The following is a 19,089-nucleotide window of genomic DNA, read 5'->3' as shown; positions in this document are numbered from 1 at the left end:
GGTCAGGTCCCATTCTGTGTACTTCACTGGAGCTGGTGAGAGAGGGAGAGAGAGTGTTACTGTGTAATGTCCATAGGCCTCAGAGGGTCGATTAAAGTACAGAAAGATATACTGTATAGAAATATATTTATGTAAAATAAATATATACTGTAGAAATATATCAATGTAGAAGAAATATATACCGTAGAAATATATTAATGTAGAATAAATATATACTGTGGTCATTAACTGCTTATTCCATATATGTCAGTTGTTATTTCCTCTAAAGGGAGAGATAATGGAGAATTATCCAGGTAATACATGTGATACACTGTATTCTATCCACCACAAACAACATATCAACAGCAAGAGAAAGCAAATGTGTCATTTTCAGGACGCCCAAGATGTCTATTTTCACTCTCCTCCTCCTCTAGGCGTTGTGGAAATGTAAACAAAACTCTCACTGTGTCCCAGAATAACTTGCTCCCCTGTCATGTGTTTCTCTCAGGATGCTGCAGACACTGACAAAACAAACAGGCACTGTCAAGAGCATTCTGATGCTTTTGAAACATCCTGTTGGAGTACGCCTGCTGCACTGGTCGGCCTACATTCCTCCTGAGCATGGGTTCCTCTCTTTGTAACTGAACTTGAAGCAAGTTTATTAAAGGAGGAGTGTTGTGTTGATTTGTGGTCACTTGCATATCTGAGGTCATTGACCTATAGTAACTTCTCTAGGGGGCCGATTCAGATCTGAGTAATGCTCCCCTAAATGGAACTTAATTCCCTTTTTATCCACTTTTCTCTCTACCTGTATTCTGACCTTGAACTTAGGCATGAGGCAAAGCGTGTTTCAGTCAGCTATTCTATCGGGGTGGAGGTCAAAGGAATGGAGGTGTGGCAGAGGTGCATCTACAGATACACTGTATTCTGATTTTGACTTCATTCCCAACTTTACATTTGATGAAACGATGAATAAGGTCGGTTCCAAGTGGAACAACATGTACTTTATTTTTTTCCGATAGAAATAACACCCTTCTCCATGCTCTGTCATTAACTAATTGATAAGAGCTATAGGGGCTAGGTAAATGAGTAAGTTGTTTGGATAACGGGATTGTGAATATAAATCACAATTGTTTTAGATCTATTTTACCGTATGATCGCCGTAGATAAATGGTAAACTAGTCATATGGCAGCAAACTGAAACATATCAACATATCACGTTTTCCACAGTGAAGTTTATGAAATGCTGGCCTTATAACTCGCAGGGTGAAAACCCAAGCTATAGGCCTCTGTAGCCATGAGCAATTAACAGTATAGCGCCAAACCTGCTGATTTATGATTTCTCTAATGTTTTAATTATATGCCCAGACTTTTCACTTAATATTTCAAAATTGTGTCGTGTTAAATATTAGCCACTATTGGTAGCCACTGTCATTTATACCCACATAACTGATACTTTAGAGTTAGTTTCCTTACATGTGCCTCATTCCATGACATCATTAGTTTGCCTTTCCTTTCTCTGTCACATTCGTGTGGTTGTTCCTGAGGATCGCTAGCAATTGTGGATTATATTAGGCTAATGTATTACAAGTCGTGCAATAATTTATAACATGTAGCCTATTTGAATCATTATGATACGCAGAACATCTGTAGCAGTTTAAACCTGGAGCCTGACACACGGTTCACGACTGGACCGTTGTCGTCACAGTTCCATGATTAGAGAGGATTATTAGGGTAGATTTATAGGACTTCTGATCAACCCCTATTGTACGCTTTTATCACTTTCCAATATTTCATCTATTGAACTTGAATATGGCAAAATTCAGGATTAATCAATCCACTGTATGTTTTATGCATTTATATATTTTGTGTGTAAAGGCTCTCCAACCCTGTTTTTTTATGATGAATAAATATTTTCCTTACTCTAAATAATCTACAAGATCAGAGTCATTTTAAATCTCCCAATTGGTGGTGAAACAGAGACAAATATGCATGTATTGGATCAATACACTGTATGTTTTATGCATTTATATATTTTGTGCGTAAAGGCTCTCCAACCCTGTTTTTTTATGATGAATAAATATTTTCCTTACTCTAAATAATCTACAAGATCAGAGTCATTTTAAATCTCCCAATTGGTGGTGAAACAGAGACAAATATGCATGTATTGGATCAATACACTGTATTTTTTATGCATTTATATATTTTATATATTTAACTTGCCTAGTTAAATAAAGGTTCAATTAAAACATAACATTAAAACATTAATATGACTTTTGTTCATCGATCCCTAAAATTCTGAACCCTTCTCTCCATAAACTCTAGTGAGTCTGTCCAGAAAATCTAAATTCAAGGTACACCCAATTTAAAGTGTCAATCAGCAGTTGAAACAATAACAAAGTGTCCTCCCCACCCCTGTTTCGGTAAAAAGCTGAAGGATGCGGCTGGAGAAATGTGATCACTCTCAAATTCATAGACAGAGCTATGGACGCATGCTGTGAGACTATCTTGTGTTTGTTTACCTAGTTTTCAAACATTGGAGTATAACAAGCTTATATTTTTGGTTCTGATAGGGTACGGCAGTTGAAATAAGGTCATGAGTCATTTATAAGTTATGTTCTTCAACAATCTGTGGATTTATAAGTCCAAAATGGACTGAATTGCACCTTTTAAGGGATGGCTTTACCTAAATGTACTGAAAACACTATTGGATGAAAACTACATGAGAAAATCTGTTGGCCAGCAAGTGAGAGGTTTTTCAGAGGTTGAACTAAATTTATTCAGCACGCGCCAGGGAACCTGTTATGCACCAGCATATGGTGTCTGAATACCAACTAATGAGAAATTCGTAGGGAAGGCGTGCATAGGAACGTGTACATTTCCTAGGTCTGAATCGGCTCTAGTAGAACAGGGCATCTTGATACTGTTGTGTATGACATTTGTCAAGTTCATTCACAATAAGTAATACCACACAGTACTAGTCCACTGTGTTAGAAATGCATATTACAGTACTTCACATTCAATGTTTTGGTGTATCAATATTGCATGGACAGAGAGGATGATTGTAACAATGTAATAACATTACATTGTAATAACATTATACAACATATTCAGTTATTCCAGCAGTTTGATAGCCTACTTAATGAGAACACTGTGTGGTGAGCTCCTTTAGAGGAAAGCAAAATAATTGAATTGAAATGTAATAAAATGAACTCGATGCATTCTGCCAGTCATATTCTGTTGAAGGTCCCCAAAGCGCACACATCCCTGGGTCGCTCCTCTTTTCAGTTCGCTGCAGCTAGCGACTGGAACGAGCTGCAACAAACTCTCAAACTGGATGTTTGTACCATGTTCTGTGCTGCTGCCATGTTGTGTTGCTACCATGTTGTTGTCATGTTGTGTTGCTACCATGTTGTTGTCATGTTGTGTTGCTACCATGTTGTTGTCATGTTGTGTTGCTACCATGTTGTTGTCATGTTGTGTTGCTACCATGTTGTTGTCATGTTGTGTTGCTACCATGCTGTGTTTTCATGTGTTGCTGCCTTGCTATGTTGTCTTATGTCTCTCTTTATGTAGTGTTGTGTTGTCTCTCTTGATGTGATGTGTGTTTTATCCTATATTTCTATTGTATTTCTTTATTTATTTTCATCCCAGACCCCAGTCCGCAGGAGGCCTTTTGCCTTTTGGTAGGCCATCTTTGTAAATAAAAATGTGTTCTTAACTGACTTGCCTAGTTAAGTAAAGAATAAATCAAATTAAATCAATTAAATGTATTATTTTCACAACCATGTCAATTTTCCATCCATGATCAATTATGTTGCTTTCTATTGGGGTCATATGAACCTCCTGAAAATAGGCCAACTTCCCCCGTCTCAATTTACTGCAACAGTTGTATCTGCTCCTCGTGCGATGGGCAGATAAGGAAGGGAGAAACACTTGGAAATGGACCTGTCTGCTGTCACTAAACATCCCACATGTAGGCGTACGCAACCTGATTGACATATCCAGAGACCAGCCTTCGCGCTTCGTTGGCCAATTGCTGCACAGAGCTGGGTCGAGCCTTCAGATCCAACCTCTTATGTTGACTCATATAACACACACACACGTACACCAGCAGTCATGTGACGGTAATATAGTACAACTACTCTGCCTCGCTGCTAATCAGTCTGAACGGTTCTGGTAGGCAAGTCTCAAGGACAAACCATGCATTCGAGATAGAGATTCCCCATCAAATGCAAAGGAAAGACAATGCATTGGGATAAAATAAGGGATTTGTAAATGCTTTATTGAAAAAGGTAAGATGGAGTTTTACCGCATTTTTTCCTTGAGAATGAATGGGTTCTGCAAGAGATCGTGGGCGTGTGTTCCTCCAACCTATGACCATTCTGCAGCACGCACCGCTGGACGAAAACATATTTACGTTGTAGCGGTGAAGCTGCACTTATCTGCGCATCCTATGCTACGGGATGAGCAGAAGATGTGATCGTTTGCTTCAAAACTAGAATCAATATGTTGACGGTTATGAGTTATGATAAAATGAGACAAGGAGAAGTTTAAAAATTAGACTTTTTCGCCAGTAATCGGTAGAGATGTAAGCCTAGCCTACGGTGTTTAAATTGCTTTGCATTTGATTTAGATTTGATCGCCTATATACGCTCATTCTTGTTTTAAAATATTCTCAATGATTATGTTGTAATTATTCAGTGTTTGTTATGTAATAGCATGTAATGGCTGAATAATGTTTTGATGCACACGTGGCTTGACTAATAGAGATCATAAAAGCCCAGATTTACTGTTTTTTATTCGGTGCATGTGACAAATAAAACCAGATTTGATTATAATCTATGAACAAGATAAACGGTCAAGCAGAAACAAATCTAACGAAAACACATTTTACTTGTCGTGAACAAGATAAGTGGTCAAGCAGAAACAAATCTAATCAAATGTAATTTGATTTGTCACATGCGCCGAATAGAACAGTTGTATACCGTGAAATTGTTGCTTCTCAACGAGTAAAAATAAAACATGTAATTAAATAATAATAATGACGCGATAATCGCGTGTCATTCCACTACACGCGATAGGTGTTGATTTATTGCGGTTTGAGTGTTATAAACAGCATGACAGGTGATTTGTGCACTATTAGGAGCGCAGTGCTCACGGCTGCCTCACGCGGTGTTATTTTAATAATGTTGACGGTTCCTTTGGAGGTTTATTGTCGGTCACTGAGCCAAGAGGCCCAGAGAAGGGGACCGACGGTCAGACATTGATGACCATCTCAGCTTTGCCAGTTTTTTTTGTGTGTGTGTGGGTGGGTGGGGGTCAACGCTGCATGGATTTTGCAAATTAGATATGAAAGAAAACGGCAACGTTTTGTAAGATAAAAAATATGAAAACGATTCCCCATAGTTAACTAAAACATTTGTTCAAATTACAGAATATTAAATAAGTTAATTTGATTAAAAAAATGCACACAACACTTATTTAAATGTAGCCTAAATGTGTGAGGCGAAGGTGTGCTTTGGCAGGAATAATTTCCATTGCATCCATAGACACTCTTTCTGACACACACACACTCTGCAGCAGCCACTGCACAGCTGTGGACTCACAACAGGAGGTGCTCATGTGGCCTCGACCCAAATGCTTCCATTAGTTTTAGTTTCCACCAGTGGAAATATGACACCAACACCATTCTCACATATCCCAGATATCTCATGCCTGACAAAAGTGTGAATCTGAGGGAACACATCTTTTGACCTGACAGCATTCACCTTCTATTTTCTGACTGTACTGTAGTTGTTTTTTCAAGTCTTGCCCATTGTACTGTTGTGTGTGTGTGTGTGTGTTAGTGTGTGTGTGTGTAACAGAGTGCATTCATAAAGATATTTTGAATTTTTTTGAATCAGAAATACAAGTAAAGGAATGCGATAGCCGCCTATGCTCTCTGGTAACCACTTCAGCTCTCACGCCAACCGCATGTGAACTTGAAATGGAAACAGGCACGGCATTCCATATTTTGAACATGCAAGCCAGGAACAGAGAGGCGGAAGATCATTTGTTTCACAAGTGGTGCATTGGTGATTCATGACTTGTCAGTAGGTCTTGCCTCTGTTCTTGTGCCTGTAGACTCTTGTCTGTGTGTTCTTACAGTGACATGCATTACTATGTATGAAATGTATTAATCTCAAAACTCAGTTTAGTAATCTTCTCTCTCTTCTTCTCTCCTAATGGGTGTTTGTCTAGATATATCCTGGCTGGAAACCTTGGAATTAAAGTATTTTCCTACCGAAGCATTCTTATTTTTTATCCTGAGAGAGAACAACAGGTGTTTCTCTATTTTTTTTCTGCGAAGCGTGACCTTGCTGTGGTGACCCCTTCTGGGGTTTATTTGTTGACAGTTTCCCGACAACAAGAGGAATAACCCTAACAAACTGTTATATCAGTAAGACAATTTTCAACACAAATTGGAGTGACAATCTCTTGGCCCATAGCCAGGAATGGTGGATAACTTCCTATTGAGCGGCGAGGAGACTTTCGTAACTTACGATAGCGCCCCTTCGGTGTATCACCTGTCGGACATGGTGACGGATGCAGGGACCTACCAGGTGATGCCCTCGCCCTTCTCCGAGGATGACCTGAGCGAGTCATCAAGCCCTCGCTCCTGTTCTAGCCCCGACTCCCAAGTGCTCAGCTCCAGCTATGGCAGCAGCTCCAGCGCCGAGAGTTCAGACAGCATCCTGGACTTCCTGCTGTCCCAGACCTCCCTAGGCGGAGCAGGGACTGCGGCGGCCATCCCCATGTCACTGCCCACCTCTCTGTGGGACTCACAGAGGGATGAGCCATCCCACCCCCATCCAGAGGCCTTGAAGGAGGAGAGTGTGGACTTCTCTGTCTGGTCCTTGGTGGACATGGAGCAGCCATCCTTCCAGCCCACATTGGAGGAGATAGAGGAGTTCTTGGAGGAGAACATGGAGGTGGTGTCATCCATGAAGCAGGAGGCCCGGGAGGGGGCGCTGGGGCTGGGTCTGGAGGAGATCATGGGGCTGGGGGTGGGACTGGAGGTGTACAGGGAGTCCTCATCCCCAGGGTCAAGGCTGGAGCCCGAGGCCAAGCATTCAGACCAAACTGTGTTTACCGAGAATGCTGCCACCACCACCGAGACCAAAATCACACCGGCCTCGCCGGCACAGGAGTCCATAGAAGGTCTGCACGAAGACAGGTCCAAGAGTGATTCATTATCCAGCAGGCTTGGGACAACAGAGAGCTTTGCAAACCGTGGCAGCAGTGGGATGCCGGTCATCCTGCAGATCCAGCCCATGCAGATCAAAAATGAACCCAGTTCCTCGGCTCCTCATCATCCTCCCCAAGTCGTCCAGCCTCCCCCTCAGCCGGCATCCGACATCAAAATTGCCCAGCTGCTGGTCAACATCCAGGGGCAGACCTTCGCCCTGGTTCCCCAGCTGCTGCCCTCCACCAGCCTTAATGTCTCCTCCAAGTTTGTGCGCATCGCTCCAGTGCCCATTGCAGCCAAGCCCCTGGGCCTTGGGGAGGTGCTGGTTGGGGTCCAGGGCCAAGGGCTCCATGTGGGGGGTCAGCAGTTTCAGAAGAACCCTGTGGCGGACCTCATCAAAATGCACAAATGCACTTTCCCCAGCTGTACCAAGATGTACACCAAGAGCAGCCACCTGAAAGCCCACCTCCGGCGACACACAGGGGAGAAGCCCTTCGCCTGCACCTGGCCAGGCTGTGGATGGAGGTGAGTGGGTGCTCGTTGACTACGATGATGATCATCATCATTTTATGGATTTGCTATGCCTAAAGGCCTTTAGGCATTCAAGTTAGTAGACATATACCAATAGAAAACATACACCACTGAGCACATAACTTGATGATTCTTCATAATGAATTACGATAGCTGCAATGATCTCATCACACGTTATCAGAATTGTATTTGGCAGGGTTTTGAAGTTAAAGAGTTTAAGACATCCTGTTTCGAGATTTGAATGACATTGCTAGGTTACGGCAGGTTGTATAAAGAATGCTTAGGGTGAGTGAGTGACTAGTCAGTGAGCCCAAGCTTTCACAAGCATGTCTGAGATATGGAGGGGGTATTATCCCTTGTTGTTATCGTTTGGCCTTTCTGGACACATTGGGGAAATGATATGTCAATGGGACAACCCAGCAAATGTCTTGAGGACATTCAGTGACATTCCCATTACGTCCCTTATGGGTTTTGGCATAACAATATCCCTCTGACGTTCTGAGAACATTCTAAGAACGTTGTGTAATGGTCCCAAGGGAACGTTCTCTGAGGGACCTTTGTCTAGTTCCCTGGACATCACTGAGGACCAAATCAGATCTTTTTAGGACATTCTCAGGAATTTCATTGTACTCGTTCTTAGGGCTTTGGGTGATGGTCCCAAGGGAACGTTCTTTGGGGGACCTTTTTCTAGTTCCCTGTTTGACCTGGGGACGTCCCCAAATATGTTTTAGGAAGTTCTTAGGACGTTGTGTCATGGTCCTCTGATGCTCCCCCGATTGTCCTAGGTGTCCCAAACCATTATAAGTAATGAAATGGGATCTGAGTTTTAAGGTAAGTTGTACGCTGTTCAGCTAAAATAGTGTAAAAATATATAAACAATATTGTTACATGATCACTTCATACTGACTTTTCAATGTGATCCCACCTGGGATTTGATCTCACATCCTTTGGATTTGAGGTATACTGCTCTTTATGCTGTACAATTTCCCAGACACATTCATTACCTATAATACATCTCTGCTCCTAGCAAAGGAGTGCGATCTCCACTGCTATTGTAATTATCAGTTAATCTGACTATTCTCTCATTGATTTACTTATTTCAGAAATTTGAGTTTGGATTGTTAATATAGTTGTCTGATGTTGGTGGGGCATATTGTTCTGTTTTAATGTTACTGCTGAATCACTATGATAGATATCATCGTTTTTCGTGGGTGTATTTTTAACAGAGCTGAGATTTGCGAAGGGTAGTAATAGGACTAGAGGTGAAATCAGTCATTGATACAGACATGGTGGCAAAGCAGGGCAATCGAAACACTGTGAACCAAGAGATTGTCAGTGCAAATCCCAGGTGAGGACATGTTAAATAATAATTACTGTATGAATAAACTTACACGGTGTAATATATGTAAGTTGTTAATAGCACAGTTTGTGTGTGGGTGTCCCTAGCATTGCCAAAAGACAAAGAGCTGTGAATGGATCAGTGGTTTACCAGTCAGGGCCTTGATGGACCATGGTAGAACGTTTTATTCATTTTTGGGGGGAGAACATTTATTTGAGACCATCAGTATTTTTTTTTTACCTTTATTTAACTAGGCAAGTCAGTTAAGAACAAATTCTTATTTTCAATGACGGCCTAGGAACAGGGCGTTAACTGCCTTGTTCAGGGGCAGAACGACAGATTCTTACCTTGTCAGCTCTGGGATTCAGATCTTGCAACCTTTCGGTTACAAGTTCAACGCTCTGACCACGAGGCTACCTGATGCCCCAGTAAACTGGGAACTATAGAAAAACCTCCAGGGGACCATGACACAACGTCCCAAGAACATCCTAAAAATGTCCCCAGGACAAACCGGGAACTAGACAAAACCTCAAGGGGATCATGACACAACATCCTGATGACATTAGGCAACCATTTTGTGATGTCGCGGGGACGTCCTAACGACTCATTGTTGTTAGCAGGGAAGTTCACTTTACAGTACAAGCTGGGTGTCATGTTTCTCAATTGAAGGCAGCTTTTGTACCACAGACTGTGACTGGCACCCAAATTGACCAGTCCGATGAGGTCATCAATTAGCGCCAGTGAGTGGCTTAAAGTGTGACTTCACAGGATCCAGAGGCCCCTTCAGATAATATTGCTTAATGTGCGTCCCAGATGGCACCCTATCCCCTACATAGTACACTATTTTTGACCAGGAAATAGGGTGCCATTTGAGATTCAGCCTGAAAGACTTCCTCTCTCACAGCATCAAGCTTTCAGAGTAGGTGCAGCATTCCTTCTGGTTAACATGGATTTGAGTTGCTTGTTTCATTTTGGCTAATTGGCGATCACTCGACATGCTATTCCTTCACTGCAGCGTCACAATTTAGTCACGACAGTAGGAGCGCTGTGAATCATTTTACTTGTCTACCACTCAGTGATATTCCCTTTGGGGACTTCCTGGTAAGTACTTATAATCAAGACGATGTCTCTTTAAGAAATGGAACGTATTTGACTTTTATTTATTTTATTTATTGAACCTTTATTTAGGCAAGTCAGTGAAGAACAAATTCTTATTTACAATGATGGCCTACCAAAAGGCAAAAGGCCTCTCCGATGGGGGCTGGGATAAAAAATATAAATATAGGACAAAACACACATCACGACAAGAGATACAACACTACATAAAGAGAGACCTAAGACAACAGCACAGCATGGTAGCAACACATGACAACACAGCATGGTAGCAACACATGACAACACAGCATGGTAGCAACACATGACAACAACACGGTAGCAACACAACATGACAACAACACGGTAGCAACACAACATGGCAGCAGCACAAAACATGGTACAAACATTCTTGGCTAACAGCACAATGGGCAGGACTTGCAAAAACAACTACAGTATAGTCAGAAAATAGAAGGTGATGGCTGTCAGGCTGCGATCAAAGTTTTAATTGGAGGTTTGTCAAAAGATATAAATGTGTTCCCTTAGATTCACACTTTTGTCAGGCATGAGATATCTGGGATATGTGAGAATGGTGTTGGTGTCATATTTCCACTGATGGAAACTAAAACTAATGGAAGCATTTGGGTCGAGGCCACATGAGCACCTCCTGTTGTGAGTCCACAGCTGTGCAGTGGCTGCTGCAGAGTGTGTGTGTCAGAAAGAGTGCCTACGGATGTCTTCATCAACAAGATCTCATTGTATCCCTCAAAATGGAGTCTATTTTTGGGTTAGTTCTGTGTGTTTACATGATAAAAACAGAAACAAGTCAAATGTTTATCCTTTGATTCCGAGTGGTTAAGGTTAGGGCTATGGTTTGGGAAGACTTAAAACAAAATAATCAAAATACGACATGCTATTACCATCAAGTATTATCAAGTATCCTCAAGGCTTGCGAGAGCATTGTAAACTGCGGTGATGCATTGGTCTGAGCAGCACACTTTGGCACTGAACATCATGAGTTCGCACCCAGTGTTGGGCAATTGATGTTCTTTTTTTGTGAGCGCTGAGGAATGTATATAGTGATGTTTTCAGGACCTTTTCAAACGTCCGATATCGAAGTCTATTTGTAGTGATCAGGCTGGTCATGATCTGAATAGGGGTGTCAGTTTTCAACCGTGTGTGTGCTTGTGTGTGTTTGTATGTGTGTGTTTGAGCTCGCATTGATGAGTGTGCATGCGTGAGAGCGTTGGTGTGTGTGTGTGTGTGTGTGTGTGTGTGTGTGTGTGTGTGTGTGTGTGTGTGTGTGTGTGTGTGTGTGTGTGAGAGAGAGAGAGAGTGTGATGGTGTGTGTGACTCTTGGCACTTAGCTGCCTGATTTCCTGAGGACACAGGGTCAGTCGGAGAGAGTGACAGTCTCGGGTGAAAGAGTGTAACCTTTGGCTTTGTAAGCCAGAGGGGAATGCATCTATATGCACTGGCCTGCAAAGACCTTACTGAGTATAGGTGGCTAACACATGGACAAAGTACAAGTAGGGATATGTGAATTGTGACTGTACTTACAAAGAGGTGGACGAGGTAACATGTGTGTGTTAGTGTGTGTGTGTAACAGGGTGCATTCTGTTGTGCCCTGAGCAGGGATAGAATTTGTAATGTTTTACACAACATCACATGCAATTCAAACCAACCATTTATGCCAATAGAGAAAAAGATTAGTCTGTCACTTGGTGAGTGACGTTTGTCTTCAGATCTTAGTAATCTCGCTTACCTAGAAGTAAAGTTATCTCGCGGAAGATTGTCATTTCTTTTTTTACTTCTGGGGGGAATGCCGTTAACAATTGTGATTACCTTTGTGCAAGGGAAGGAAGTGAAGTGTCTTGCCTTGCAAACGGAAACTCTCTGCCAAACTAATATCACCCATGTTTATCATGGCCAAAAAGCACATTTTTGGTTTTCATTAATTTTTACAATTTAGACTATCTTTACTTTGTGGCTGTGGAATCTAGTGGAAAACTATATAATCTACACACAGGCTTGAAAATCACCACACCAGTTTAAGAACTTTCTTTGCCCAATCCTGATTCGTTCAAATAATAGACGAAAACCCCAAACCAGGAACTACTGCTGCTCATAATCACATAATTCTATGTGAGTCTTGACAGATTCATCTGTCCACCAAAATTTGTCCATGAGAGTTTAAGATCTCAGGGAAAGTATGATGTCACTGAAGTTTTCCAGCAAACATGCTACAGACGAGTTTCACATCCACTACAGGTGCATGTGTGTATGTGCTGTATGTGTCTACACACTCCATACAGCATATTAGTTTGCATAGAATCAGCTTACCGTCCGTACCTGATATGCTCTATCATTCATGGACTCCAGTCCACTTCTCCACAGTGAGCAATCTACAGTCTATTGCTGAAAAGGCCGCTGCATCAGTCAATTTATTTATGATGACCTTGGGACCAACTTGGCAACCCGCCAGCGGCCGTGTATTTGTAATGTATTTGTAATGTATTTGTAATGCATTTGTATTGTATTTGTATTTGTTTTGTATTTGTAATGTATTTGTATTGTATTTGTGTTTGTTTTGTATTGTATTGTATTTGTAATGTATTTGTATTGTATTTGTGTTGTATTTGTGTTTGTTTTGTATTGTGTTGTATTTGTAATGTATTTGTTTTGTATTGTATTGTATTTGTGTTTGTTTTGTATTGTATTTGTAATGTATTTGTATTGTATTGTATTGTATTTGTGTTTGTTTTGTTTTGTATTGTATTTGTAATGTATTTGTATTGTATTTGTGTTTGTTTTGTATTGTATTTGTAATGTATTTGTATTGTATTGTATTGTATTTGTGTTTGTTTTGTTTTGTATGGTATTTGTAATGTATTTGTATTGTATTTTATTGTATTTGTGTTTGTTTTGTTTTGTATTGTATTTGTAATCTATTTGTATTGTATTGTATTGTATTTGTGTTTGTTTTGTTTTGTATTGTATTTGTAATGTATTTGTATTGTATTTGTGTTTGTTTTGTATTGTGTTGTATTTGTAATGTATTTGTTTTGTATTGTATTTGTAATGTATTTGTTTTGTATTGTATTTGTAATGTATTTGTTTTGTATTGTATTGTATTTGTGTTTGTTTTGTATTGTATTTGTAATGTATTTGTATTGTATTTGTGTTTGTTTTGTATTGTGTTGTATTTGTAATGTATTTGTTTTGTATTGTATTTGTAATGTATTTGTTTTGTATTGTATTTGTAATGTATTTGTTTTGTATTGTACTTGTAATGTATTTGTATTGTATTTGTAATGTATTTGTAATGTATTTGTATTGTATTTGTAATGTATTTGTAATAGTCTGTCCCAGTAGATGAGCAGCAAAAATCCCACTAGTACTTATCCAGGCAATGCATCTCATCCCTACAACATGGGTCTTGCCTGGACACAAAGACCGGATTTAGGGAGAGAGAAGGTAGGGCAAGAAACAGAAAGAGTGGATGAATATAAATGGAGGAAGAGAGGGAGGGAGAGAGAATGTAGTGCAAGAAAAAGAGAGAGTGAAGGAATATAAATGGAGGAGGACAGGGAGAGAGAAGGTAGGGCAAGAGGGGCCTGTTTCAGTTTTGTACACACAATCAGTCTGATGGAAACTGGTGTGGAAATGAGATGAACAAAAGGCTAAGTGCTGAATAGCATGACTGTGTGATAGGAACGTCTAGGCTGGCAGGCTGCTTGAAAAGGGAGCAGGATCGATGTGAGGCTGATATGTTTACAGTTGGACAGAGGGACACACATGCGAACAGATACACGTGCAAACACACACGTACAGGTATGGGAATGTTGTGTGCACGCACGCACACACACAAACATACACTATACACTCATGTGTGTCCTTTTCTCTCTCTCTCTCGCTCTCTCTCTCTCTCTCTCTCTCTCTCTCTCTCTTTCACACAAATACAAAAATCTAATTAAATCTCCCCATATTTCATCTAGAGTTGACATCGATTTCACTCCATCACAAGGGGGGGGGGGGTTCTTAGTAGTAGTGTGCCCACACGTGAGAGGAATGTTGAACAAGATAAGGCCAAGATGAGAAACTACCTTACTCTACAGACTTTACTACTCTCTAGCCGCCACCATGGGCCTCCGTACACCAGTTCTAGAGCAGTAGCAGTAGAGAGTAGTAGAGCTTGTGTCATTATGTGCTCTGAATGTTTGCCCTAGATTCGTACTCTTGTATAAACTGTATACAATCTACTTATAAACGCTTTTCAACACCCTTTTTACATGTCTGCACTGTAATAGATTATTAGCTGACTGTTATTAATAACAATGTTATTATTTCATTACTATCATTTGACTATAAGCCATTATTTTGAGAGTCACTGCTGTAGGCCTTCTGTAGTTGCCTATCTACTGAGATTGGCTCGCTGAGACTAAACCTCTTCTCTCCTTTCCTTGTGGTTTGGGGACTCATGTTTTATGTGTGTGTGACAGATAGTAAAGTGGGTTTTATACCGACTCCGCAGCTAAATCACAGGCTCCAGATTGCATGAATTCGTCATCCTGTCAGCTCTGGCTGTAACATCTGGGAGACAGAAAGAGCTAGGCTTGTGAGAGACTGCTGGGAGGCCAATAGTTGTCATGCCTTAAGCTTTATCCATCTGTTTCACGCTATCGCTAACTATTTAGAATTTCCTCATAGCATTTCTCCAGGGTTTATTCCTGGGTTTTAAGCTAGCACTAACTAGCTAACAATGATCTGCATAGCACTGGTAAGGTAATGTGTTTTAAGTTAGCATGAACCTTTTTTGTATTGCCATTCCTTAAGCTTAGCCGAACCATGTGTTTTAAGCTAATTATTTAGCATTGCTAGTCTTGCTTTAGGGTTCATTATTATGAGCCGTCCTCCCCTCAGCAGCCTCCTGTGAACTTTGTGCTGTAAAATTACTTTTACTATCGTGACTGTAGACAAATCTGTATATCTTAACATTTCGGAATCACTGTCAACGTTTAACAATAATATGGAATGAAACTAAAAGCAAATTCTCTTGTCTGTTGCTATGTCAAAGAAAATAAAAAGTATAATTCTGAAAAAATAAACATATCACATTACATATGTAAACAATAATGTTTTATTCTGTTCTATTTTAAAATGATTGACATCTCTCTCCTATCTGTGTCTCTCCCAGGTTCTCGAGGTCAGATGAGCTGTCGCGACACCGGCGGTCCCACTCAGGGATCAAGCCCTACCAGTGTCCAGTGTGTGAGAAGAAATTTGCCCGCAGTGACCATCTGTCAAAACACATCAAAGTCCACCGCTTTCCGCGAAGCCGGACACTGCGCACAACAAACTGACCACACCCGGACCACTCTTCAATGGACACAGACCAAAGGAGCACGGAATGTGTGTCTGTGAGATGGAATTTGTGTGAATGTGCTTGTGTGAGAGTGTGGTATGACTTACGGGGGGGAGAGAGAGAAAAAGAGCCAGAGAGAGAGAGCAAGAGAGAAAAAGAGAGAGAGAGAGAAAAAGAGCGAGAGAGAAAGAGCTAGAGAGAGAGGGGTCGAGAGAGCGCGAGCACGAGAGAGCGATGGAGATGGAAGATTTATGTGTGCCTTGCCTTTTAGAGAGATCTATAACAGTGGTCTTGTGCTATAATTTATTGTTGAAAGCAAAAGCAAAACCAACACATGACACTTACCATCTTCTTAGTAATCAACGTTTCTTGAGATTCTTATTGCTGTTGGTATTTTGTACACTTTTTATTTGTTTTTCTGTTCAGTCTTTATTTTATTTTTCAATTAAAGATTGTTTTCATTTGAGATGAAATGTATTAATTGCTTCAGTAATAGCCTTGAGTTTCTATTTTACCTGGATATGACTGCCTTTTACCTTGTTAAGAAGTGCCAATGTCTTTGACATTCCTCATCCAAGTCCGGTTGAAGTTCGCCCGGAAAAGTTCTCCTTGTTTTTTGCCTTGTCACTCATAGCTCATTGACAGAGGGTAAAGAATAGCTTACTCATTCATCACACTGTTTGTTCAAAGGGAGTGGCAGAGCATATTGTCAATTCTGTACATAAACTACTGATAACAAATATGAACATGTCGCTCGCTATAAGCTACTGGGACTCTTCTCAAGTTCCAGAAAAACTTCCCCAGCTCAGATTCTGAGACAAGGCGGATGAAAGTAAAAGAATGGAACAAAGAAAGAATTGCGCACATTTATGATTGTTGATTGTTTTATGTGTAAAAAAAAGCCTTCCAATCAGTGTTAGATTTTGTATTCAGCTTTTTATTCTAAACTCATGTTGTGTATTTGTTGGTCTTTTTCGTGTCAGTGGCTCAAGCCGTTCGTAAGACACTTGTCTGGCCTTAACCCGCCACAGCATCCTTACTAGGGGGGCAAAATGGTCTGAATAACAAGTGATTCATTGCAGGCATGTTTTATGGATTAATGGTGGCATGGTTTGAGAGAATGAGGAAAGGGAATTGGAAATGCATAATCCTTTAATCCTGTCAATGGAATTGAATCTCAATGAGCTTTTTCTCTCCTTTTTGCTGTTGACACAAAATCTGCCTCAAATCAGCTCCACAATCTGATCTGTTACTGGAATACCCCAGAAGCTTATGTTGAAGTGAGGTTATCATGTATGTGGATACCACTACACCACGGTGCTGAACAACCAGAATAACTACCTTCTGGAAACTGTTGTCATAACACACTTATTAGGCCATGGCACAGTTGTCATTATTCTTGATGTCCTGTTTGCTCTTGAGACTTGTTGGTTAAGTACGCCACGCCCTGTTGTGAAAGTACGGTGTGTGAGACACCATTCATGCATAGTTAATGTGATGTTCGCAGATGAAAAAGCAGGGGTACATTATATTGTACATAATTCCTTTCATTCAATTTTTGAATTTTTAATGCTTGTTTAAACACAGGTGTTTTATCGCATCCTATGAATGCATGTGAATATGCAGGAGTGTACATGGCTACACAGAAGACTATTGTAATAACATATCTTAAGGCCAAGATTCAGGACTCTATTCAATCTGTAAAGCTGAAGCGTCATTTCTGATTGAGCTGACATATGCAGTGTTTACCGTGAATCCAGTCTCCGCTAAACAGGAACCTTGCCTTTAAATTAAATCACTCTGTAAAGCTGAACTTCTGCGATGGGGATTGAATAGAGCCCTCAATCAGATCAAGCGTTAATCGGCGATAGCCGACACCTGCATAGCTGATGTTTTGGCGTTGTCTGAACTGCGTTGGAGCGCTCAAATCGTTGAGCAGCTGCTCTTGTTATCTTTTTCATGAAGCCACACCCATCCCACTTGCATTAGAAGTTCAGAACGAGAAAGTCTAGGCTATATAGAAATAATGATGCTCATTGAAAATCATTCAACAGAATATTAAGGATTTCTATCAGCCTAATAGAGGTGTAGATTCCATTTTGCATTCCAGTGTTCCAACTTGTAAACAAGGCTGCATGGGATTTCTCTTAATGTGACTTTGCAGCCAATGGCAATGTCCCCTTTAGGTATAATGCCGGGAGCCACTTGTGGATTTGACAGCTCCAACACAGTTCCACCTCGGACACCGTCAAAACATCAGCTATGTGGATGGATGCTAATCCGGATCTGATTGAATCGGACCCTTCGTTTGTGGTTGTGTAGATTTCTAGTATACGCCCTAAACGTGTACATAACAAAACATTTCAGAACATATCAATATATTATATTTTTTTTCTTTGTTCTACCCAAGATGCATTTACAAATAAAATTTTAAGAAGCGATCCTGTGATCATTACTTTTTATTATTTCTTCACATTTGATCTTGTGACTTTATTACAGAAATGTATTCTTAATGTTAAGGGGCAACACATTGTTGAAAGTAACTGTCCAGTGAAAATTTCACTTTTAAAAGTGTACTGGTACTGGTATACTCCCACAATATTCTGTTGTAGGGGTATGCCCACACCATTCAAACACAAAAAAAGCTTATTTTTAACATACTTAACTACCATTTTTGGAAGGAAAACTATTTCATTCATTTAGTAATTAATTATTGATCGTATTTCATAGAAATCTGGAAACACTGGACACTTTAACAAAGGATATACAGTACCAGTCAAAAGTTTGGCCTCAACTCAATGATTTTTCTAAATGTTTTACTATTTTCTACATTGAAGAATAATAGTGAAGCCATCAAAACTATGAAATAGCACATATGGATTAATGCAGTAACCACAAAAGTGATTTTAGGTTCTTCAAAGTAACCACCCTTTGCCTTGATGACAGTTTTGCACACTCTTGGCATTCTCTCAACCAGCTTCACTTGGAATGCTTTTCCAGCAGTTTTGAAGGAGTTCCCACATATGCTGAGCACTTGTTGGCTGCTTTTCTTTCACATTGCAGTCCAACTCATCCCAAACCATCTCAATTGGGCTGGTGATTGTGGAAGCCAGGTCATCTGATGCAGCACTCTATCACTCTCTGTATTGGTCAAGTAGCCCTTACACTGCCTGGAGGTGTGTATGGTGATTGTCCTGTTGAAAAACAATTGATAGTCCCACTAAGCTCAAACCAGATGGGATGGCGTATCGCTGCAGAATGCTGTGGTAGCCATGCTGGTTAAGTGTGCCTTGAATTTTAAATAAATCACTGACAGTGTCACCAGCTAAGCACCCCCACACCATCCCACCTCCTCCTCCATGCTTCACGGTGGGAACCACACATGCGGAGATCATCCGTTCACCCACACTGCGTCTCACAAAGACACGGGGGTTGGAACCAAAAATCTCAAATTTGGACTCATCAGATGAAAGGACAGATTTCCACCGGTCTAATGTCCATTGCTCATGTTTCTTGGCCCAAGCAAGTCTCTTCTTCTTATTGGTGTCCTTT

The 19,089-nt window shown here is 40.6% G+C and overlaps 1 protein-coding gene across 1 annotated transcript; it reads left to right on the top strand.

Annotated features, from left to right (window-relative positions):
* The first annotated feature begins 4,076 nt into the window (after positions 1 to 4,076).
* Positions 4,077 to 17,976, top strand: LOC110528509 (Krueppel-like factor 15). Its single transcript, XM_021610615.3, has 3 exons — positions 4,077 to 4,274; positions 6,223 to 7,735; positions 15,370 to 17,976. The coding sequence occupies exons 2-3, from the start codon at positions 6,477 to 6,479 to the stop codon at positions 15,533 to 15,535; spliced, it is 1,425 nt and encodes a 474-aa protein (XP_021466290.1). The 5' UTR covers positions 4,077 to 4,274; positions 6,223 to 6,476; the 3' UTR covers positions 15,536 to 17,976.
* The last annotated feature ends 1,113 nt before the right edge of the window (positions 17,977 to 19,089 follow it).

The sequence above is a fragment of the Oncorhynchus mykiss genome, chromosome 7 (genome assembly GCF_057628025.1).
Source record: "Oncorhynchus mykiss isolate SJ-2025 chromosome 7, ASM5762802v1, whole genome shotgun sequence".
Taxonomy (NCBI): domain Eukaryota; kingdom Metazoa; phylum Chordata; class Actinopteri; order Salmoniformes; family Salmonidae; genus Oncorhynchus; species Oncorhynchus mykiss.
This window is presented reverse-complemented; position numbering and strand designations above follow the sequence as displayed.